The 24,464-nt window shown below is 36.6% G+C and overlaps 1 protein-coding gene across 1 annotated transcript in view; it reads left to right on the top strand.

Annotated features, from left to right (window-relative positions):
• The window catches only part of LOC104655124 (thrombospondin type-1 domain-containing protein 7A), a 126,721-nt gene extending 106,014 nt beyond the window's left edge, over window positions 1-20,707 (top strand). Inside the window, exons 18-22 of the mRNA XM_030933397.1 lie at window positions 8,595-8,690; window positions 11,437-11,519; window positions 11,869-12,079; window positions 14,510-14,597; window positions 15,289-20,707. Of these exons, the coding sequence (XP_030789257.1) occupies window positions 8,595-8,690; window positions 11,437-11,519; window positions 11,869-12,079; window positions 14,510-14,597; window positions 15,289-15,373 (563 nt within the window). The 3' untranslated portion in view covers window positions 15,374-20,707. The remainder of the gene's footprint in view (window positions 1-8,594; window positions 8,691-11,436; window positions 11,520-11,868; window positions 12,080-14,509; window positions 14,598-15,288) is intronic.
• The last annotated feature ends 3,757 nt before the right edge of the window (window positions 20,708-24,464 follow it).

The following is a 24,464-nucleotide window of genomic DNA, read 5'->3' as shown; positions in this document are numbered from 1 at the left end:
CAGAGAGAGAATACTGGGGCCAAGCCATAGTGCATAAAAAAATAAGCCACTTCTTTTTCAGGGTTTGCAGGTCAAATTGGTCCCAATGGCTTAGGATGCATTTCAAGAGTGAGCTTGTTGATGCCTGAGTGTTTCCCATCTGAAAGACAAAACCACCCATGGTTTTGGTTTGTTTCTCCCCCGCCCAAGAACCCACAATGGTCCCTGGACCCTGCTGATTGGAATAGTTGTGGTCACCGACACAGCAGCAGAAACACCTCTTGCCCAAGAACCCACAACAGTCCCTGGATCCTGCTGATCGGAAAAGTTGCACTCACCGACGTGGCAGCAGAAACACTAGTTTTCCTCCTAGACCACAAGGAGGACCAAGGAAGGTCAGATTTAGTGGCCCTTACCAACACATTCTCGAAAACCTCTTAGAGTCCTAAGCATTCTCCTGTTAGTATTGGGACTTAACACATGTCCTAAAAGATGTTATGCCCCAAAAATAAAGTGAAAGGCCATGCCCTGAGGGAAGAAAAGGATCTCCAGGGTTGGAAGAGTGACACATTTTGTCCTCACTTGAATAGGAAGGATACAATTTCTGAGGTTCCCCATATCCTAGCTTCAGGAATAGCTTTTGTTAGGCCTGCTTGTCTGAGGAGGGATCCTAAAACTCCAGATAGTCCCCCCTATGATGGGGCTATGGGCAAAAATTATATCTTTCTGATTGGTGAGACTGGGTGCCTAAAGAAGGTAACAGAGTCCTGGAGTTTATACTAGAAATCATTCTTATAAGAGAAACTAGAAAAGCACCAGAGATAGGGAGTGGTTTTTAGAAGTGGGACTAGCCTCAGAGAAGAGAGGTGAGAGGAAGTTTGTCTGACAGGCATTAGGACCCAGGAGGCAAGGGTCAGGATAGATAGGATAGATGGGCGAGTCTCACTTGGGCGACATGACTTTGAGAGTTCTGTTCATGGCCGCAGGGTCATGCAACTTGTTGAGACCCTGGAGCTGAATGGCTTTCCTCTCTGTTGACCCTTGGCTCAGCCCCAATGTACAGGAAAAGTGGAAGCTGGTTCCAGGCAAACCAACGCTCCCAACTCCGAAGAGTCGGGGGTTGTTAGAGAGCCCTTTCCCAGAAAGCCTGACACCTGTGTCTTTAGTCCAGTGGCTGCGCTAGTTGCTTTTAACTGGCCAACAGGTGCCTGGTATTTAGCCCCCAAATTCTAAGGAAAAATAGGACAGTAAAACAGGTCCAATGGTACTCACCACTTGGTGATTGTCGCTTCGTGGTTGCCAAATATGTCCAGAATTGATTCCTTCTGGTGGGTTCTTGGTCTTGCTGACTTCAAGACTGAAGCCATGGACCCTCGCAGTGAGTGTTACAGTTCTTAAAGATGGTGTGTCCAGAGTTTATTCCTTCTGGTGGGTTCATGGTCTCGCTGGCTTCAAGAGTGAAGCTGCAGACCTTTGCAGTGAGTATTACAGCTCTTAAAGGTGGTGTGTCCAGAGTTGTTCATTCCTCCCATGGGTTCGTGGTCTTGCTGACTTCAGGAGTGAAGCTGCAGACCTTCGCAGTGAGTGTTACAGCTCATAAAGGTAGCGCAGACCCAAAGAGTGAGCAGCAGCAAGATTTATTGTGAAGAGCGAAAGAACAAAGCTCCCACAGCGTGGAAGGGAACCCAAGCTGGTTGCTGCTGCTGGCTCAGGTGGCCAGCTTTTTTCCCTTATTTGGCTCTACCCACCCCCTGCTGATTGGTGCATTTACAAACCTTTAGCTAGACAGAAAAGTTCTCCAAGTTCCCACCTGATCCAGAAGCCCAGTTGGCTTCACCTTTCAATATGGGATACCTCTGTAATGTTGGATGTTCTATGTATGACAAAATTGTTGAAATTGGGAACTGGTGTAAGGCAGACCATTATTAGTTTTAATCTTTGTGGGCTGCCCCATAAATGCAAATGTTAAGATGTTTAATGACATATTGGGAGGACTCTCTAGAAAGAGCATGAGCACTAATTAGGTGGGAATTGGTATCAACGGATACGTGTACATATCTTAGTTTTCCAAATTCAGGGATGTGCATATCAGCTGTTTGTCATAATTGATTAGGGTTAACACCTGTTGAAGGAGGGGACATGCCTGTGAGCTGGCAATCTGGGCATTGCAGGATAATCTGTTTAGCTAGTCTCAACTGAAAATGTTGGGATAAATTTCTCCAATTTTTGTGGAAAAATTGATGTGATTGGGTGGCTTGGTCAAACAGTGATGTCTTGACGTGCAAATCTGCTTGATCATTGCCATAAGCCAGTGGGCAAGACAGTGAGCTGTGGGTCCGAATATGTGTGATAAAAACAGGATGTGTTCATTGATCCAGGAATTGCTGAAATCAAAGAAAAGGGGCCTACAGGATGGGCTCAAGAGTGCACTTAATAAAGGCTGTTTCAAAGTTTTGCAATAAATAAATGAAGTAAGCAGAGTCACTAACAATATTGATGGGCTGAGCAGAAAAGGTTTCCAGGGCCAATATTAGGGCTCCAACCTCAGTTCTCTGGTACTAGTAAATCCAGATTGAGTGAGGGAGTTACGCAGATAGCTGCTTTTCCATTTTTACCAGAGCCATCAGTGAAAAGCATTAAAGCATTAGGTATGGGGGAGTGAACTACCTTTGTAGGCATAACTACAGGAGTATGAGATAAGAACTGAAGTAGTTTGTCAGTGGGAAGGGCATGTTCAATATGGCCTGCATAATCAGAGTGCTATCTGAAGGTCTAGAGATAGGGGCAGGACTGCTTCAAATTCTTTTTTACTTAAGGATATTTTTATGACATAAGGGTCATAACCTTGCAATTGATTGCATCATTTGCAGCCTGCATAGATGACTTTATTAACTAGCTGGACTTAGGGAGATAGTGTCTTAGTCCTGGTATGTGAGCAAAAACCCATTCTAGGAAGTGTAGCTCTGGGGCCATCTGTCCTATTAATCCTGTTGGGGAATGTTTAGTAGGAAACACAAATAATTGGACTGAATAGCATGGGTCTGAGAAATAGCTTGCTCTATTTCCTCAATTTCCCTTTTTGCAGTGGGGGTTAAATACCTGGGGGTGTCCAGGGCTGCATTACCTTTAGGATAGAAAACAGGTTCTGTAATTTGTCAGTCATTATGCCCAAGGTGGGGCGGAGCCAGTCACTATCACCCGGTAATTTTTGATTATCATTTAAGGTGTGTATATTGTTAGTATTCAATTTAACCTCTTGAGGTCTCACTGAGCAGGAAGTTAGTATGTATCCAAGATATTTCCAAGGGAAGGACATCTGTACCTTTTCAGGTGCTATGATTAAACCTGGTAACTGTGTATTCCTCTTGACAGAGGCATATAAACTCAAAAGTATTGGTTCCCTTGGGGCTGCCAGTAAGATGGCATCCATATAGTAGGTGATCTTGCAATTAGGAAATTCTTTTCTACTGGGGAGCAAAGCCTGATTTACATGATACTGACACATGGTAGGACTGTTCAGCATTCCTTGAGGAAGTACTTTCCAATGAAATCAGCGAGCTGGCCTTTCATTATTAATAGCTGGTATTGTAAACACAAATTTTTCTCTGTCCTGCTCTGCAAGGGGAATAGTATAAAAGCAGTCTTTTAAGTCAGTAATGACTATAAGCCAATCTTGAGGAATCATCATGGAGGAAGGGAGCCCCTATTGAAGGGACCCTATCGGTTGCAAATTAGCACTGATAGCACGTAAGTCACGCAAAGGTCTCCATTTACCAGACTTTTTGGGAATGACAAAAATGGGCAGATTCCAAGGGCTGTTTGATGATTCTATATGGCCAGTTCTTAATTGTTCCTCAACTAATTCATGGGCTCTTTGTAATTTATTTCCCTTTAAAGGCCACTGTTCTACCCAAATAGGATTTTGAGAGAGCCACATCAGGTGTCAGGAAGGAATAACAACAGTGGCCATTACTAGAAAGAGGTCTGCTATTCACATCATTCATCAAATTCTGCCCTCCAGAGGAGGTATGGACTGGCCTCTAAAGTTGTTTTACCTAGCACTGACAGTCCTATCGGGTCATATGGAAGTAGTCTGCTATAGCCTTAATTAATCCTCTCATAAATGGGCCAGTGGCTCCCTTTTCTCTAATGCTTTTTCTTATAAGTGTTGAAAGTAATTGGTTCATGTGCTCTATTGCCTTGTAGATCTTACATGACCAGGCAGACCAAGAACTCCCCTTATAATGCTGCTAAGACAGGGTCCCATAACTGTAGTGTATCTCTTGTCTTTTTTCCAATGTTTTGGGGGAGAGGGCTCAGGGAAAACCTCTATCTCCTCTGTGGCACCTTTACCCAGTAACAACAGGGCTGAGGGAGGAAGAGGAGGCAGTAAGGTAGACAATGGTTTTTCTTCCATTCCCTTTTTAGGCTCTTCTGTGTAGAGCGGTGCCAAAGCAGCCCTAACTAAGGCCCATTAACGTTAAAGATGTTACTGGGACCCACTGCCCTTGTCCATGATGTCATTTAACATGTCTTCTCAGAGCTCTAGGTCTAGTGTGCATCCTTCTGGGAACTATGGGTTATGGAAAACAACAATTTGCAATAATTCAGCCTCTGAAACTGAGGCTCTGCTAGCTTTAAGCAGCTATTTCAATATTTTTCTATACTATTACTCTTGAGCTAATAACTGGGTTTCCCATGATGAAACCCTAGCTTGAAAATCACCTCGAACTTGGAAATCCAGAGCAGGCACCAATTACTTATAGCACAGTCACTTCACTTTCATTTTTGAGGGTTCCATCACGATCCATTGCAGTGTTCTTCACACGGGCACCACCTGCCAGGCCTTTCACACAGAAAAATAGTACTCAGACACAGGTATGCAGTGTAAGGGCAGCTAGGGGTCTGCCTGGTTCTAGGGTCAAAGTGCACCCAGAGAAGCTGGAGCTGCATGCTTTCATTCACTGTAGGCACAATGCCAAAAGCCTGGAGCAAACACAATTTGTGAGAAATTAACATTTATTGTTCCCCTTTCAAGGAACATCACGTGTGTGGATGATCAAAGATCAGTTCCTGGTCAACACAAGTAAACAAGCCTGTTCAAGATATTCCCCTACATTCCCTTGTACCTACTCCTTGCTGTCTGCCTCAGGGTCAGAGAACAGCTGCCTTTGGCTATTCTCCCCTGAATCGAGGCAGAGCCTTTGGACCTTTCAGAAGGCGTGCTGCTTTCCCTATAGTTTCTCCCACCACTCTGACCGATCTCCTGCATGTTTGCAGTGGCTGGTACCGGTTTTTTCCTTCAATATTGATTCGATATTGAGTGTGCCCTTTAGGAGCTCCTGTAAGGCAGGCCTGGTGGGGACAAAATCTCTCAGCATTTGCTTGTCTGTAAAGGATTTTATTTCTCCTTCACTTATGTAGCTTAGTTTGGCTGGATATGAAATTCTGGATTGAAAATCTTTAAGAATGTTGAATACTGGACCCCACTCTCTTCTGGCTGGTAGAATTTCTACAGAGGGACCCACTGTTAGTCTGATGGACTTCCCTTTGTGAGTAACCTGACCTTTCTCTCTGGCTGCCTTTAACATTTTTTCCTTCATTTCAACCTTTGTGAATCTGACGATTACGTGTCTTGGGGTTGCTCTTCTCGAGGAGTATCTTTGTGGTGTTCTCTGTATTTCCTGAATTTGAATGTTGACCTGTCTTGCTAGGTTGGGGAAGTTCTCCTGGATAATATCCTGAAGAGTGTTTTCCAACTTGGTTCCATTCTTTCCATTGCTTTCGGGTACACCAATCAAAGGTAGATTTGGTCTTTTCACATAGTCCCGTATTTCTTGGAGGCTTTGTTTGTTCCTTTTTACTCTTTTTTCTCTAATCTTGTCATCTTGCTTTATTTCATTAAGTTGATCTTCAATTTCTGATATCCTTTCTTCTGCTTGATCGATTTGGTTATTGATAGTTGTGTATGCTTCACGAAATTTTTGAGCTGTTTTTCAGCTCCATCAGGTCATTTATGTTGTTCTCTAAACTGGTTATTCTAGTTAGCAATTCATCTAACCTTTTTTCAAGGTTCTTAGCTTCCTTGTATTTGGTTAGAACATGCTCCTTTAGCTCGGAGGAGTTTGTTATTACCCACCTTCTGAAGCCTACTTCTGTCAATTTCTCAAACTCATTCTCCCTCCAGTTTTGTTCCCCTGCTGGTGAGGAGTTGTGATCCTTTGGAGAAGAGGCATTCTGGTTTTTGGATTTTCAGAGTTTTTGCACTGGTTTTTCCTCATCTTCATGATTTATCTACCTTTGCTCTTTGATGTTGGTGACCTTCGGATGAGGTCTCTGAGTGGACATCCTTCTATATTGATGTTAATGCTATTCTTTTCTGTTTGTTAGTTTTTCTTCTAACAGTCAGGATCCTCTGCTGCAGGTCTGCTGGAGTTTTCTGGAGGTCCACTCCAGACCCTGTTTGCCTGGATATCACCAGCAGAGGCTGCAGAACAGTGAAGATTGCTGCCTGTTCCTTCCTCTGAAAGCTTCATCCCAGAGGGAATAAATATGACACCAAAAGTACAAACAAAAGTGGAAAAGATTTTAAATGTCTTTAAATTAAAATTTAAAACTTCTACACAGTAGACCTATAAACTTTGCTTATAGATCATAACAAGGTTACAGGACAAACCACAAACTTGAAATATATACTTATGAAGTGAATTAATTTCAAAGGATTCATGTATAGAATAGCAAATCTAAAAGTTTTTGATCTAAAACAAGTTAATAGTCTAAAAATTGTTGAGGACCTGAAAGAACTTTTCTTTTCTGACATGTATACTTTTAAAAATAGAAAACTTATAATATTTATTTATTTAAAATCAAAAAACAAAATTGTATATTACCATAAATAACAAATATCCTGCAAAATAAGTTCACCATAACAAATGGAAAATAACTTGAATGACAAGAGTGGTCTTGTCTGGATTTTTGCAAATCTCTATAAAGTCTAACTTAAGAAAGACACCTGGATTCTCTTATCTGCTTCTGCATTCAAGTTACTGCAGTCTTAGTTTAGTTTACGTATGTAAAGAAAATCCAACCATACACAGATTGTAGTTGCAAAGGGGAAATCCTCACTCACACTCTGAAAGAATGTCAATGTCTCCCAGGGTCTCTGAACCGCACTTTAAGAATCACTATTCCAGAATGAAGAATTTCTACAATTCAATGAGAAAAAACATAAATGTCAGTAGTGGGGGGAAAAAGGCCAAAGGTTTAAATAAGCAGCTTGCATAACAGGAAATCCAAATGTCCCTTTTTACTGTTCAATAACTTTAGTAATCAAGAAACTTTAAATTAAAGTGACAAGGTAAATTTCCATACCCAAAAGACTAACCAGAAAAAATTAAAATCTAGCAATTATAAATTTTCATGAGTATTTAGAGCAATGACAATCTTTATGTACTGCTGGTGGATTTGTAAATTGCCACCTTTTGCAGGAAAAAAATGAGCAATATTTAATAAAGTTTCAGCTATCCGTACAATTATACCAAGAAATTTCCCTTCTAGATATGTAACTTAAAGAAGCACCAGGTCGTTTGCACAAGATTGACCTTCAGGGCATTGTTTGAATAACAAAACTAAAAATAACCTAATAGAAAAATAGCTAAATAAACTGTGTTATTTAGTACAATGGAATTCTATGTAGTGGTTAAAATAAAGTGACTGTACTACATTTTTTAAAATCACTTAGAAATATTTCACCTGTAACATTGACTAAGTTTCAGAGTGCTACACAGAATAGGATACATTTTTAAACTCTATGACTTCATTAAAGTAATACCATATATCATTTCTGTATATAGTAATTATGTGTGTGTGTGTATATTGAAACAATTAAAAGCATGGCAAAGAAAGTCATACATCTTCAGAATAGTATGTCTAGATGGACAGGGAGGGTGATCAGAACAGAGAAGAATACAATTAAATCTCATATTTTGTTCATCAACAAGCTAATGAAAACTGAAGCAAATATGGATAAATAATATTTGACAAAATTGCATGATGGAAGATATATATATATCTATATATATAACTGTATACAGTTATGCATGATGGAAGATATGTATATAGTTACATATATATAACTATACAAATTACATGATGGAAGATATATAACTATATATATAACTGTATACATAACTATATAACTGTATGCATATATAACTATATATATCTTCCATCATGCAATTTTATATATAACTGTATATAGTTATATATAATGGTATATAGATAGGTATCTATATATATATAACTATATAGATAGATATATATAGTTATTCTCTATACCTGGCTGTATATTTACAATACTTTTTAAAAAATTAAAAACCTAGGTTCCCACCAGGTAGTGTGACAGCAGACATGGAAAATTAGTTGGGATTGAGGTATACAGCTGCAATTTTAAAACATATGCATGGCAACTTCAGGACAATAAATGGACGTTTGAATCATCAGAGATGGGCTTATTATTTTTCAGTTGTTCATAAATATGTTATTAATACTCTGTCCCCATGATTATCTTTCTGGGTAACAGAATGTTTTTGCTAATGTTTATTATTTCCCTGCAGATGGACACTGCTATGAATATAAATGGATGGCCAGTGCTTGGAAGGGCTCTTCCCGAACAGTGTGGTGTCAAAGGTCAGATGGTATAAATGTAACAGGTAAACCTCCAGTCTCTCTTTGTTCTTTGAAAATCTTCCTGTAACACACATGTGATTGGCTGAAGAAAATAGTTAAGGAAACAAAGTTACTCTTTCAGTATTCAAAGCCTGTTTGGGATTCAGGATGCCTAAGCTGTATATACCCACCTGCTGACCAATGACAAATTATTTTATAATGGTTCAAATTATCTCTCACCTAGCCTTTTTAGGTATTGCTGCTGAAACGTATTTAATTAAAATACTATGTAATTCTAATAAATAATTGTTATAAATAATTTTCAGACTTTTTCTAGAAATGTTATATGTGAATAATTTACTATATGTTTAAAAATGATCAGTTTTTTGACTTTCTGCTTGTGTGCCTTGAGGGCATATAAACACAGACCAAAAACACTACCGAGGGAGTATGATACAAATCCAAAGATCTTGCTTAAATTCAGATGTCTATGATTTAGAGATTTTTAAACTAATTAATAGAGAAGACCTACTGGTAAATTTCAAACCCAGACCATCTGAGCAGCTCATCTACTGTGCCCGCATCCCCAAATTATTATATATCCAAAGAAGAAATCCAAAGGAAGAAATTTTTTTGATTATACTTCGACCAATATATGCCTCCAAAGAACTACTCTAGTGTGCAATTACTAAAAGCCTATCTGAAGCCTGTAAGCAAGCATGAGGGATCCCACGGATGCCTTGAAGGAGGAAGAGACTTTGGTTCAAGATAGGTAGTGAATAATCAAGCAAATTTCCTAGAAAGAAATGCAAGTCAGAACCAGAACCTTAATTTCAGGCACATGGACCCAGAAATCTAAGCCTTTCCATAAACAATTTCTTTTTATAAATCTAACTTACAGGAATTGCCATAGCATAGCAACAGCAGGAGTCTTGACAGTTAACTGCTCAGGCTGACTTGCTGCTGTGTTTTGACCCTGCTGTGGGGGAAAAATACAGTGTGCATTTGGATGCCTCTGAGTAATGTTCATTTATAAATTTAACTTTAATATATACAGTAAGAAACAGGAGCAAGGATCAATATGATTTTTGAAAACTATCCATCTTTATATTGAATTTTAAATTACCTGGATTTATTGAAACCCAATTGTTTATTTCCTCTGTATGGGAGCTGGATCAGGATGTCAATTTTTTTTTTTTTAAGATATGATTTTATACATGAGAAAGCTCTCTCAAGAAATCCTTAATAACAACTCCCTGTGGTCACATATGTAACAAAGAAAAGACATCTAGTAGAAACCCTTTGCTCTCTCACTGTATTATTTTTTGGAAGAAAACTTTCCATCTACCCCACTCTAAGAGGTATGGAGTGAGAAGAGTCCTGGACAGGGATAGACAGGCTTTCTGAATGAGTTGTTACAGAAGTCATCCATTCAGCTCAGAGATTGGAAATAAATGTCTCCATTCTAACAGCTTCTCTAGATGATCCCATAGGTTTGCAATTTTTTGATGCAAATAATATTTACCTGACTTTTCTTCCACATATTAAAAACTCTTTTTCCACTGCAATTGGGGTTATTCCCCCAATGCAAAGGTAAGTCAAATTTTAAATGACTTACCTATAAAATCATTACTTTTAATTTCTTTTCAATTCAGCAAAGTGTCCAATGGATTATTTCTAATGCTATTCAGTACCAAAAGGCCAATGTGTAAATGATGTGTGTTAAACTCTATATGCATTCTTTCATCTTTTAGGAGAGATGAGATTCTTTATGACAAATAGACAAGCATGTAAAGTATATTACCTATCTTGATCAACTGCTTTAATTTATGAATTGTCCTTATAAGAAACTCAAAATATTGCTTTGTGTGTGTGTGTATTTAATGATAACAACTTCAATGTGGCCAATTAACTGCAGTTGCCTTGCAATGACTAACTGCTTTTCTGTGACAATTTTTCTGTATTTGGTGATTGCAATAGAGAGAAACACAAAGAATTGGCAATAGGCACCTGTGATTAAATTCCAGAGAATCATCAGTTCCATACACAAAAAATTTTGTTTTGCTAATATTATGTTAAACTGAACAAGTATAGTTTGAAAATATGAGTCTCCTTCATGTCACCAGTGTTTTTTATATCTATTTCCATCTTAAAACCTCACTTGAAACAACTTAGGCACAGTTGGTACTACACTTGAAAATAAACAAGAGAGAGAAACAGCTGTAATATCAAGTCAAAACCATAGTGCAAAACAAATGATTTAGTAGATACATTTGCTTTCTTCACTATATCCAAAAAACACCCTGAATTAGCAGAAATTGTGATTTTTCTAAAAAAGAAATATGCATTATTTAAAGAAAACATTTATTTAACATAAAGAGCTAAAGAGTTATTTCAAAAGACATGAAAACTATCGTTTTACTTGAAAAGGAAATGAAATCAGCTTTTCAGTTGCTGGACTTGGCTTCATGTGCTTCTGGCAGAAAAAGGTTGTGTACAATTAGTATTTTCAAAATTATTTCAAAATAGAAATAAAATAATTATTTCAACAAACGCTTGTTGAACACCTGCTGAGTACCAGGCACTGAGCTAGCTCCCCTGGGTAAGAAGGGCCTGGAGTCACTAAATAAGGTGGTCAAGGTTAACCGAATATTTCACAGTCAACCACTGACAGAAAAATTCCTGGAATTCCCAAGGTAGTTCAGGATTCAAAGACAAGTCACTAACAACAGTGTATTTTCATCATAACAAGATATATTATTTGTCAAAACATGATTTTCTGTTCTGCAGGAGGCTGCTTGGTGATGAGCCAGCCTGATGCCGACAGGTCTTGTAACCCACCGTGTAGTCAACCCCACTCGTACTGTAGCGAGGTATGTGTAAATTCATCAGGGCAGACAAGCCAGCTCCATCATTTGTCACCCCACTGTCTCTTGTGCAGTTTTATCTCCCTCCAAAGAAAGCATGTCTTGAGGTATAAAAATCCCATTTTAGACATCTGCTTTTATCAATCTAAAAAGTCCTGAATTCACTTGCTTTCACCATTAGAATACATTTATATATAATGCCAAAAGTGTGTTTCTATGTAGTTAAAATATCACAGGAATTACGTATAGTAATTCCCAAAACAAATCTTGTTTAAAGCCTTCTCTTCAAGTCAGGTCTGTTAGACTTTCAAAGATTCCTTGCATGGCTAGTGTAAATCTTCTTGTTCTCCTGCAGACAAAAACATGCCATTGTGAAGAAGGGTACACTGAAGTCATGTCTTCTAACAGCACCCTTGAGCAATGCACACTTATCCCCGTGGTGGTAATACCCACCATGGAGGACAAAAGAGGAGATGTGAAAACCAGTCGGGCTGTACATCCAACCCAACCCTCCAGTAACCCAGCAGGACGGGGAAGGACCTGGTTTCTGCAGCCATTTGGGCCAGGTGAACTGACTAGACTAGTGTTGAAGTAGAAACCTTTAGTTATACATTTAGGCAATGCCAAAGAATTAAAAAGTGAGCAAGCATTTTTATATGAGCTACTGATTATTTTATCTACATGCATTTATTCTGATAGTAAAAAATTTAAGAATAGATGGCACTATCATTAAGGAAAATAACTCATGTTTGAAGTTCAGAGAAATGAAATTACTTGAGAAAAAATTTTGGATCAATATGATTCAGTTCATTTCCAGTCCAAAAATTACAAGTGTAATTAATTTCAAATTGAACAAAGATGGAAACATGAATTTTAAAAAAAGTGTTGTCATTCAGAGCTAGGATAAAGGAGACTATAAAGGCATTCCAGGATTTTTAATTTGATCATAGGAACAGTAATAGTTTGACTCATAAATAAAAACATCAGTAATGCAGTTCTGTGCCAGGGGTCACGTGGTAGATGGACCAGTTTGTATCAGCCCTAAAAATCAGCATACTCAAATACTCAGATCTGTACTAATGCCAGATATACAGGGGCAACAGTGGAGCCTTCCCTTCTGGATGGGATGATTCAAATATTTTTTCACATTCACAGACAGCTCTTAATGTATCTGGTAATAAATGCAAAGCCAATACAGGCAAACGCTTGAAGACCTCATGATATGCTATTCTCTACTCTACACACTTTCCCTCCTCAGTTGGATTTAATCATATGCTCATCCCTAGAACTAACCTGGTGCTTGAAAATGTGCTACATGGTTTATAAAGCAGCTAATAATATCATGCCACTTTTTCTCATACCCTAGAGGAACTACTAGTCCATGAAGCAAAGGAAATCTCCAGGCAGAGCCAGGCATAGTCTACTTTAAAATGCCATTAGAAACATGAGAAAAGATGGAAGGAATTTGCATAGCTAGCACATCTCCATTTCTGTGCATTAAGTCTGAATACTTTACCTTATTAGAGAATAAATATTGGATTTTTAAAATATTTTAAATGTTTGGGAGATTTGCTTTTAATCACATTATTCCTGCTTTAATTGGCTCATTTAGCTGATAGTACAATTTATTGTGCAAAGCTGACTCATCTGTGTAAGCATGGGAAACTCTTCCCTCAGTGTTCAAGACAATGGACTAGCAGACAACCAGTAGCAATTTTGACGTTTACTAAGAATTGAAGCACATCTCCTCAGATCAAAACCAGTCCTTTTGGGGAAAAAAAAAAAAAAAAAAAAGATTATTATTGTCATTATTTTAAATTTTATATATAGTTTCCCCAAAGTGAAAATTTTAATATATTTAGAAAGTACATGTTCTGAAAACTTAGATATTCTTTGATTTTGAAAATACCAAAAAAATTTGTTGAAGAAACTCTCAATGTAGAGAACTTCAACCGTGGAACAGTTCTTTTGATTCTAAACTGAACTCAAATTAAAAAAAAAAAAAAAATCTTTAGGATTAGACAGAAAGGATATTTAGAATATTTATTGAGTTTATTCCCAGCAAATGAACTTCTAACTTGATCTAACTCCAGGCGAAAAAATTCCACAGTACCAATTTGCATTTGATGCCTTTCAAATATTGAATAAACCAGAGTCTACGTGAGGTCAGTTTTGCCCAATCTATAATTTAACACCAAGATCAAATATTTAATTGCAATAGAAAATATATGTTGATGTGAGGATCAAATTAAATCAGCCAATGTCATGAATAACAACTTGTGCTTGAAGTTTATTCAGAGCATAAAATTGAGGAGTTCAAAGACAATGAGACCAGAAACCCAAATTATAAAAGTTCCTGTTATGTCTGATTCCATATAATAGAAAAGATAGAAAACAATTTATAGATCCTTTTATATGTTAATCAAACTGGTTGTTTTTGTAAATGACATTGTCAGCCAATTTTAAAACACATTGTAAGTGCAGACTAGATAAAAGATTATTAATTCCATAAGATGTTAAATATATTCACTTTCAATTTTACCTGGAATAAAAATGACAAAGTTTTTGTTTAAATACCTAACTGTGTAAACTCGAGGTTGTAGAAACTTTCTTAAAATTGCATTTTTCATCTTATCATTGCAATTCTCAAAATAGATTGAAAATCAGAAGAAAATGTTTATATAGCATTACACATGTATTGAGTTTGAAGTAAAATTGAGATGAAAGGCAGCTGAAGTTTTGACAAAGAAACTTGAAATCTGAAGTCAAACATTTGTAACTTTTCAATTCAATTTTCCTTGATAACTTATCTTTAATGAAGCAATATCTAACCCATAACAGCAGCTTTGCATTAATCATTAACTGTGCTGAAGCAATAATTTTTGGGGGGTTTTGAAAGAAATTGGTAATGTGTGACTGATCATTGGTCATCGTTAAAGACTGCCTCATGTATACCAGACTACTGTAAATTAATAACTAATATCCATTCTTCTTAGATGGGAGACTAAAGACCTGGGTTTATGGCGTAGCAGCTGGGGCATTTGTGTTACTCATCTTCATTGTCTCCATGATTTATCTAGCTTGGTGAGTGTTTAAATAATTAAAAATCCAAAGAGATACTTAATCGTAACACAGAAACAGCAAACTAATGTCTCAAATAAGTTCTCTACATTTATCTGGTGTTCACATGAATTTCTAAATAAACATGGCTTTAGTCCTAGATGGGCTAAAAGCTACCAAATCTGAACCATTTCGTTTCTAAAGATGAGCAAGAACTTGCTGCAGGTCATCTTCTCGAGTGTGTTCTCTTGCATACTTTCAAGAGAATATTGCTTTGTACTGATTATGGCAAACTGTGGATTTTTATATTGAATTACTAATGGAGGAAGATATTACAGTAATACCTAATAATATTCAACTATCTTTTAAAACATGCATTATTTATAAATTATGCATTATTTATAAAGGTTTCTGACCAAATGAAAATGACCCTACTATGATATTATTTCTGTTGTCAATACTAAAAGAATCCCATTTGGATAATTTATCTTTTGTAGGATAGCAAAACACTTGAAGTTTACTTAGAGTTTATTCAAAGCAAAAACTGAAATTCAAGGAGATCAGAAAATCAAATTCTAAGGTAGACTTTAGGCAATGCAGGCAATGAAGCGATTTTGGTTTATCAATTTGTTTTTACTTTTTTTTGCTTAAAGCAATCAAATTTACAATTATAAACTGATTTTCTTTCTCCTAATTGTAATGAATTGTTTTACAGCAAAAAGCCAAAGAAACCCCAAAGAAGGCAAAACAACCGACTGAAACCTTTAACCTTAGCCTATGATGGAGATGCTGACATGTAACATACAACTTTTCTGGAAACAACCAGTCTTGGATTTCTGACTTCATAGATGTCCAGAGATCACAACAAATGTATCCAAACTGTGTGGATTAAAATATATTTTAATTTTTAAAAAGGGCATCATAAAGACAAGAGTGAAAATCATACTGCCACTGGAGATATTCCAGACAGTACCACTTACATAGAGACTATCAACCATGAGAATTATAGGAGATTTAGCTGAATACATGCCGCATTCTGAAAGTTTTATGTCATCTTTTCTGAAGTCTACCAACTGAAAAACCACTTTCATCTCTAAAAATAATGGTGGAATTGGCCAGTTAGGATGCCTGATACAAGACGACTGTCTGCAGTGTTAATCCATAAAACTTCCTAGCATGAAGAGTTTCTACCAAGATCTCCACCATACTATAGTCAAATTAACATGTGTACTCAGTTGAATGATACACATTATATCAGATTATGTACTTGCTAATAAGCAGTTTTAACAATGCATAACATATAAGCTCTAAGCTAAGCAGAAAATCCATTGAATAAATTCAGCATCTTGGTGGTCAATGGTAGATTTTATTGACCTGCATTTTAGAGACGGAGCCTCTTTTTTTAAGACTTCATTCTTGTCTCTCTCCAAAGTAAGAATGCTGGACAAGTACTAGTGTCTTAGAAGGAAGAGTCCTCAAGTTCAGTATTTTATAGTGGTAATTGTCTGGAAAACTAATTTACTTGTGTTAATACCATACGTTTCTACTTTCCCTGATTTTCAAACTGGTTGCCTGCATCTTTTTTGCTATATGGAAGGCACATTTTTGCACTATATTAGTGCAGCATGATAGGCGCTTAACCAGTATTGCCATAGAATCTGCCTCTTTTCATATGGGATGAAGACATCTGTGCCAAGAGTGTCATGAAGACATTTGCAAGTTCTTGTATCCTGGAGAGAGTAAAGTTCAGTTTGGATGGCAGCAAGATGAAATCAGCTATTACACCTGCTGTACACACACTTCCTCATCACTGCAGCCATTGTGAAACTGACAACATGGCGGTAATTTAAGTGTTGAAGTCCCTAATCCCTTAACCCTCTAAAAGGTGGATTCCTCTAGTTGGTTTGTAATTGGTCTTTGAAGGCTGTTTATGACTAGATTTTTATATTTGTTATCTTTGTTAAGAAAAGAAAAGAAAAGAAAAAACGGAACTGGTTGTCTTTTTAATTTTCAGCAGATGGAGAAAATAAAATGTATCAATGACTTTTGTAACTAAAGGAAATCAAAATTATATGTTGATTTTTCTTTCTCTCTAATTTGATTTCCCAGTTTCAGCTTGAATGTCTGTGTTGCAGGCAGTATTTCAAGATCCATAGTCTTTTGCCTTTCTCACTGACAAAATTTGAAGCAATCTCTTCCATGTATGATTTCAAAACTAAAATTTTAAAAGAGAGGAATAAATATCTTGCCCAAGACTTCATTACATATCTAGACCAAGAGTGGCAAACTTTTTCTGTAAAGGACTATACAGAAAATATTTTCCATAAGGTCTATGTTGCAACTTCTCAACTTTGCCATTCTGCTAATGCGATCTTAGTAAATGAAAGAATGAACATTACTGTTTTCCCATATACCTTTCCTTACAAAAACAGCGAGTAGGCCACCTTGGCAGGTCATATTTTGCTGACCCCTGGTCTGGATGTTTTTTAATGCTAACTCTCCATAGTGTCATCTTTCGTTTTCATTCATTTACCCACTGACTGTTCAATGTTCAAAGGTGAGAATTTACAGTCATTACGTTTCCCACTGTATCAAAAGTAGCTATATTTTCTGCAGATGTAGCCCTGGGAATGGCACAGTGGAACAATATTTAACTCAGCAGACTTCTTGCAAATGAAAGGAAAACTCAAAAGGTGCCATTAAAAAGCAATACCATTTTCAGGCAACATTATTGCAACAACCTTTGTGAGAGAGGAGGACACTAGCTTTTCAGGTTCTTTGAAAAATAGGATAATATGCTATTTTATCTTAAACAGCTGTGTTCCTGTAAAAGTGTTTTGGATGAGAAGGTATTTTACCCTCATACTGGAGTATGAACTCCCCCTGCTGTTGATTAGAGTGTTTGCAAAGATTACAAAAGACATCAGGTTAGGATGTCATTGTCCCCAAAATGAAAATATTTGTATGTATTTCAGTAAGAACTAAATGCAGTAAGCGCTAATTCCTTATTCAATATTCACTATCATTTCAAAGAGAACAGGTAGGAAGATGAAAATTTTACTTTAAAGCAAGGATTTAAACAAAACCATAAAAACAAAATCCATTTTATCTGTTTTATTAAAGAGGAAGAAAAAATAATATTGTTACTCTAAAACTGTGATTGTCTATGTATATACTCAGGGGTCTTCCAAATAATCCTAAAGTTGATCTCTTTGAATAAAATAAAATCCATTTGTCCAAAATGGTTAAGAAAGAATCTATTATGGTTACTTGAAAAATTCAGCTAACCCTCTTATGAAATGTGTGCAACACCTAATAATTTTTAAATGTGGGATAGAATAAAATACTGTTCCTACTAAAGCTATACTGAAGATATTGTAAAATGTCACTAATTCAGAAAAGATTAGTATCATCCTACCTATAAGAATTAGAAAATCAAAATTATAGAATGTTATGAAAAATACATTTTATTCATAAATTGATTAGATTTTACAGCATATATGCATATATATACACACACACACACACAAAATTATATGAGAGAGGAGAAATTAATTAGGTTCAACATGACCTAATATTAGAGAACATATTGGAAGATCACTGTTAAGATAAATAAATACTGGATAACCTCTTGTTAGAAAGGTGGAAAGAGGAGAATGTAGCAATCTGGCTATTTTGGACAAATGGAAGGTTACTATATTCATGTTTATAACATGAAAATGGCCTTATTTTTGTTTCTGGCATGAGACAATGAGTTAAATATTTTATTGGAATTTCATCAAAACCTTATTTTTCCTGTTCCTTCTAAAAATTTGGGAGGGGAATGTAGTAGTAACTTCTCTATTGACACTTTCACCTTACTGAAGTGGTCTGTGAGGCCAAAAAGATGTAGAACTGCTGTTCCCTAGACTGAAGGTCTGTTTGGTTTTTTAAAAAAAGAGCAGAAAAAGTTTGACACAGTAGCATATGATTTTGCTGGACTGTTTCACTAGAAACCATGTAGAATAGAACTAACTGATCTCTTTTGAAAGGGGCTGATTTGCTTATTCATCAATACCTAATCCAATATATGGACTGTAATCTCATTCAAAGCCTTTTTTGAGGACACTACAGTGTAGCTTAAGTGAATTAAAAAAGAGTATATAAAAGCATGTTTTACTTACTTATAACAAAGCACAAATTACTTCTAACAAGGCAAATATTTATTGACACGTAAGACACTCTGCTAGGCACTGTAAAAAACAAAAGTTAGTAACGGCTTTTGTATACATAGGTACTTAAGACATCCAGAAGAAGGGGAAAATGCTTAATGAGTGAAGATAACAGTGAAACCTGTTGACTTTTTCTCTAGGTTTGTTTTTAGAGGGGGTTAGTATTTTCCCCTATGTAATATACATGTCTTTAGGCCATGGTATTAGGAGTTTGATTTTTCCCTGCCCCACCCTCAGGTAGGTGGCAGTGGTCACTGTAACTTAATCAGACCCCTGTTAAGTTCCTGGGCATTTCAAGATAAATTCATGTCTTCCTTCTCACAGGAATTGAATAGACCTCTCACACATTTATTTACCTCCCCTAACAACCTGTATCCTTGGTTCTTTCTGATTATTTTCTTTGCTTGGTCTCTTTCTACTCTCAACAGCTATTCTTACCTACTTCCCATGAAACATGCCCAATCTTTTAATTAAAAAAAAAAAAAGAATTCCTATATGTCCTTCCCTACTAGAATCTAAGTGTCACTCACTCAGAGTGTGAACATCCTGACTTACACCAAATCCACTGGTCAAAGAAATGAATAAAGGGAAAAGGAAAAATGTGGAAGGCATGTAGGAAAAAAAAAAAAGCCCTTTTCTGTAAAAATGTCCATGCCTACACTTGCTTTAGATCACCCCATATCCTCCTGTCTCCATCTCAAGTCTTTGTTCACATTCCACACCACAAGACAGTGAGGGAGGCCCGTGCTTTTCAGTACCATAAAGAAGGGAGAGCCTGTTCTAAAGCTGACGTGGGTCTGAACAGTACATGAGAAGCACAATTCCCAAATGATCTGGGATCTCCTGTTTATGAAAATATTACCAAATTCAAGTGTGGGTTCTTCTATTTCCGCTCTAAAATTGAGGGTGTTGAAAGAATAGTAGTCCTTGAGCAAATCTGTGAGGAATCTTGTCGGAATGTGATCTTTCCTGGGACTAGTTTAGCTGTGAGAGCTACATCTGGCTGTTCTGGGAATAAGAGTCTCCCCTGGTCCTGCCCTCAGGCGGCCCTGGCTGCAGGACAGGATTTCAGGTATCAGAAACTGATGTGTGAGCCAAGCAAATAGTTATCCTTTTATAAAAAGGATGGTTTGCAGTGTGTTAAGATAATCTTATATCTAGCAGGGACACTGAAAAATGGTTATGTCTACATTATTAAATGAATAAAGCTAATGCTAACCAGTTAATATTGCATTTTATTGTGTGTTTCTACCAAGTCAGATCTTAAAAGTGGGCAGTATATGAAGAGCTTTAGTTTGTGTGAGTCATGTTTTCAGTGATCAAAAATCTCTATATTATTTAGAATATAATTGTCAGTCTTGTTGTGTTTTGTAGATTTATTCTGTTTTTAAGCCATAGTTTCTAGATTACCTACTTTTAATCCTCAGTAAACTTTTCCCAACTATTTTTCAGAAATCTGTTTGTGTTTATTTTTAGAAAGTAAACATTTATATTCCTTTTCTGGTACTTTTTTCTCCATTTCTATCACAGAGATTTGAAGAGATCAGTATCTATCATTGTAAAATATAACTTTATTAAATTTGCAATCTGTCTTTCTATAAATTATTATTCCCTAAATGTGTATTTTATGTTATCTACCTGAATATTTATTCTGTTTAAATAAGGAGGCAGCTGTCTAAGAATTTTTGTTAATATTACTTTGTAAATTGTGTAATTTATTTTACATTATGTACATTTCCTTTTTAACGCACAAAATGTCTATGTACAATTAACTACAGATTTGCAAATAATGTCACTAAGCTTTATTCAGTCAATACAGATGGCATGTGAAGATGTAATATGCTTTTTTACATTTTCATATGGGTTATTTGTAAATAACTATATTGCTGACAAACATAAATACGGAAATCATTTTCATTCTAATCATGTGTATCTGTGTTTGTTTTGATTTGCACCAATTGCTTCTTAAATATGAATTAAAATTTTTTCCCAGTGAATACCTAAACCCTTTTACCCACTGTATCGCCCTTTCCTGGGTCGTATAACAACTCCAATTTGGAAAGTTCAAGAAATGCAAACTTTTACTTTGAAAGTTGGCTGAGGCCACCAGATGAATCATGGACAAAAGACCTCCTGGTTTCCAGTCAGTTCAAAAACGGCAGCAGCAGAGGATGGGGAAACTCTCTACAACAGAATACAGCTCTTCCCACCCAGTCAGTCATAAGGCACACCCCTCGCTGTCTCTTGTCCCTGTGTCTACCTACAAAAAACCAAACCTAAAAGTCAAAGCAGAAGCTCACGCCTTAACAAATTCAGGAAGGGACACACAACTTAGACAAGTTACTTCCGGGGTAGTTTGCAGTTAAAACATTTTCTGAAATAGCCATTTGCTAAAATGTAAGTAAATAGGGAACCATCTAAGCCCTCAATCTGTGAACCACTCAGAACATGTCGCTAGCCTACATGCTTGATGGAAAAAAATGGTAATTTCCAGTCTTTTTATTTTCTGCATTACTCATTACAAGTGAAACTAGGTGAAAAAATTTTTCCAAGTGTCACACAGATTTTTTTCTAGATATCTGGACTTTCATAGTCAAATAGCTAACTTCGTTTTCTATTTTGCAATTGCAATTTATGCCCTACAAGCAAAAATATAAATATGACTAGTCTACATTTTATTTTTGCTGCTTCTGTGTCCCTAGTGATTCTTTCATTAAAGTCTGTATATATTCCACAACACACACACTTCAATTTATACCCCCCATCAGTGTCAGTTACTCTGAAAAGATATTGTACGCATACAAAAATGCATAAATGTAGTCAGGCTTTCTGATATTGCAGTACTTTTATGTGACTTCCCTTCCCCCTTTCACCTTCTTCTATAGCATCTCCCAGCCAAGTTAACTCAAGTTAACAATTTGATATGTATCCGCTCATATTTTTCTCCTTAATCATATGACATTATAAATATGATAGTGGGGAGTGAGATGGGAGCGAGATGGAAGAGAGAGAGAGAGAGAGAGAAATGGGTGAATTTAGTAGATACAATTAGGAAACAGCTTCATTTTTTTTTTTTCCTATTACTGTTTTCTGACACTATAAAATGTTCTTCATTCTGTCTTTGGCAACACCTAAGGCAAATCCCATGGCTTTTTGATAACAATAAGAGTTATCAAAGTATCAGAGCTATCAAAGTTCCAATCCAGGCTAATCAAAACATCAATCCCTCTCATTGCTTTCATCTCCTTGACTAGTAGCACATTGGAGCAGCTTTTCATCTTTTCATATATGTCTGGCTATTTGGACTTGACCTTCTATTACATATAATTTTCAAATGGCAATTATGATGATGCCAATATGGTTGTTAATTTTAGGCCATCAACTAATTTCTATTTTATTTTATTATTTTTTTAGACAGAGTCTCATTCTGTTGCCCAGGCTTGAGTACAGTGGTGCAATCTTGGCTCACTGCAACGTCCGCCTCCTGGGTTCAAGCGATTCTCCTACCTCACCCTCCAGAACTGCAGGCATGTGCCACCACACCTGGCTATTATTTTGTCTGTTTAATAGCGAGGGGTTTTCACTGTGTTAGCCAGGATGGTCTCCATCTCCTGACCTCATAATCTGCCCACCTTGGCCAGGCATGACCCACTGCACCTGGCCCTAAATTTTAACTTTTCTGTAAAGAAGGAAAAATAAATTTGGGGATTCTATTTCCCCACAATTTTTTTTTTTTTTTTTTTTTTTTTTTTTTTGTCATCTCAGGCAGGGGTTCCCCCACCATGGCTATGGCCACCTCACTGTCCCCCTGCCTGTTGTGAAGCTGGATATTCTCTCTCTATCCTAGCTAGCCCCTATGCATGCACATTCCCACTCATGCTCACCCTTGAGCACAGTGTTGCTGGAAGTGATGAAGCTGGAGCCCAACCTTCTATTAAACTACACATTCTCCTCAGAGCTTTGACATTTTTACTACCTCTACCTAGAAACTTCCCCTTGATATAGGCATGGCTGCTCCCCTACTTCATGCAGGTGTCTTCTCAAATACCACCCCTCTGAGAAGCCTTCCTTGACTATCCCATCACTCTCTATTCTCCTGACCTTTTGTTTTCTTCATGGCACCTGACATTACATATCTTCCTGTTGCTTGTTTTTTTCTCTCTCCCACACAATGAGAGAGGCCAGGTCTTTATTTTGTTCCTTGCCTGGAATAATACCCAACACATAGTAAGAATTATGATTTCTTTTTGGGTGAATAAGTGAACAAAAGAATCAGTGAAGTGCAAAGTTTATGACGAAAGAGTAGATAATAATAAATAGCGGATTAATTATGAAGAGGCCACTAGGATTAAAAAACCAATTAACTCATCCATAGCTTAAAGCTGTCAGTACTCTACTGTCATAAATATATCTTGTATTCATTTCACTAGCCAGATATATGTTACTCTAAACACTTAGAATGCACAATACTGATGAGCAGAACAGTAACAGAGCAGTTGAAGAAAGAAAAACAGTAACTGACACTGGCATCATAGAGGAGCGTCATTAAATACCTAAGGATACTCCAGTAAGATGTGGGCTAATGGGATTTACAAAACTATATTGAAAACAGGGTCTGTAAAAGACACAATTCTATTGTAGTTTTAACCCAATTGTAATTTAAGTGAATTAAATTAATGAGAAATTATTCCAGGGGGAGTAGGCAAGAACGCTTGGAATACTGGTAAATTAAGCAAAGGACAATTTCAAATTCCTAAAAAGTCTTTGATCCAGGATACAAAAGCAATCTGATTATACTATTCAGTCTTAAATAAAATTAATTGATTTTATGATGTCAGTAATAAATTATATGCTATTTGCTTCAGAGCAAAAATAAAATGGAAAAAACAGAATAGAGTAACAATTCCAAGTGCTTCTAAATTCCCATAATTTGCTTTGAAACAATAGAGGAGGACATTCAGCAACCATGTAAATACTTTAATAGACCATTTAAAATCCATTTCTTATCGAAAACAATGTCTTGATTTCCTTGAGAGGTAAAAAGAATTTCAAAATCAGAGTCAGCCAGAAAGGACTACAGAGGGAAAGCCAACGTGTTAGTGGATAGCGTGGACCTGTGTCCCAGTCTTTTATAAACACAGTGAGTTTAGTGAGAATCCTGTCACACCACATCCCCAGTGACCCTCCAGCGGCTGTGCTGACAACTGAAGTATAACTGTACCCTTTCACAATTTATCTTTATAAAAGGTTCGCGCATTTACAATATTTGTCTGCTGGCGGGGGTTATTTTTAACGTTTATCACTTTGTACGATTTGTTTCCCAAAGGGTATAGGTCTTTTCTTCTGATGACACTACCTTGCGATCTATGAGGAAAAAAATGGTTTATAAAATAAGGCGAGTAGAAAAGTATCCTGGCTGTAGAAGGAGGTATAGTGGACATGATTATAATCGGAGACTTCTATAAATGACCCTTAAAATTAATTTTGGTAGGCTCATGAATTCTAATCTTTATATGGAATAATACGTAGGAAAATCAAATTAAAACGTCTCCTACAATGATAGACTGAGGCTATGTCTGGTAGTGATCATGATATAAATGCAAGTTGCAAAAACATTATGGCAACATTTGTTCAGTGATAAAAACTAAAGAGGCCTTTGATAAAATTCTCTTCAGAATAG

The sequence above is a fragment of the Rhinopithecus roxellana genome, chromosome 6 (assembly GCF_007565055.1).
Source record: "Rhinopithecus roxellana isolate Shanxi Qingling chromosome 6, ASM756505v1, whole genome shotgun sequence".
NCBI classification, from domain to species: domain Eukaryota; kingdom Metazoa; phylum Chordata; class Mammalia; order Primates; family Cercopithecidae; genus Rhinopithecus; species Rhinopithecus roxellana.
This window is presented reverse-complemented; position numbering and strand designations above follow the sequence as displayed.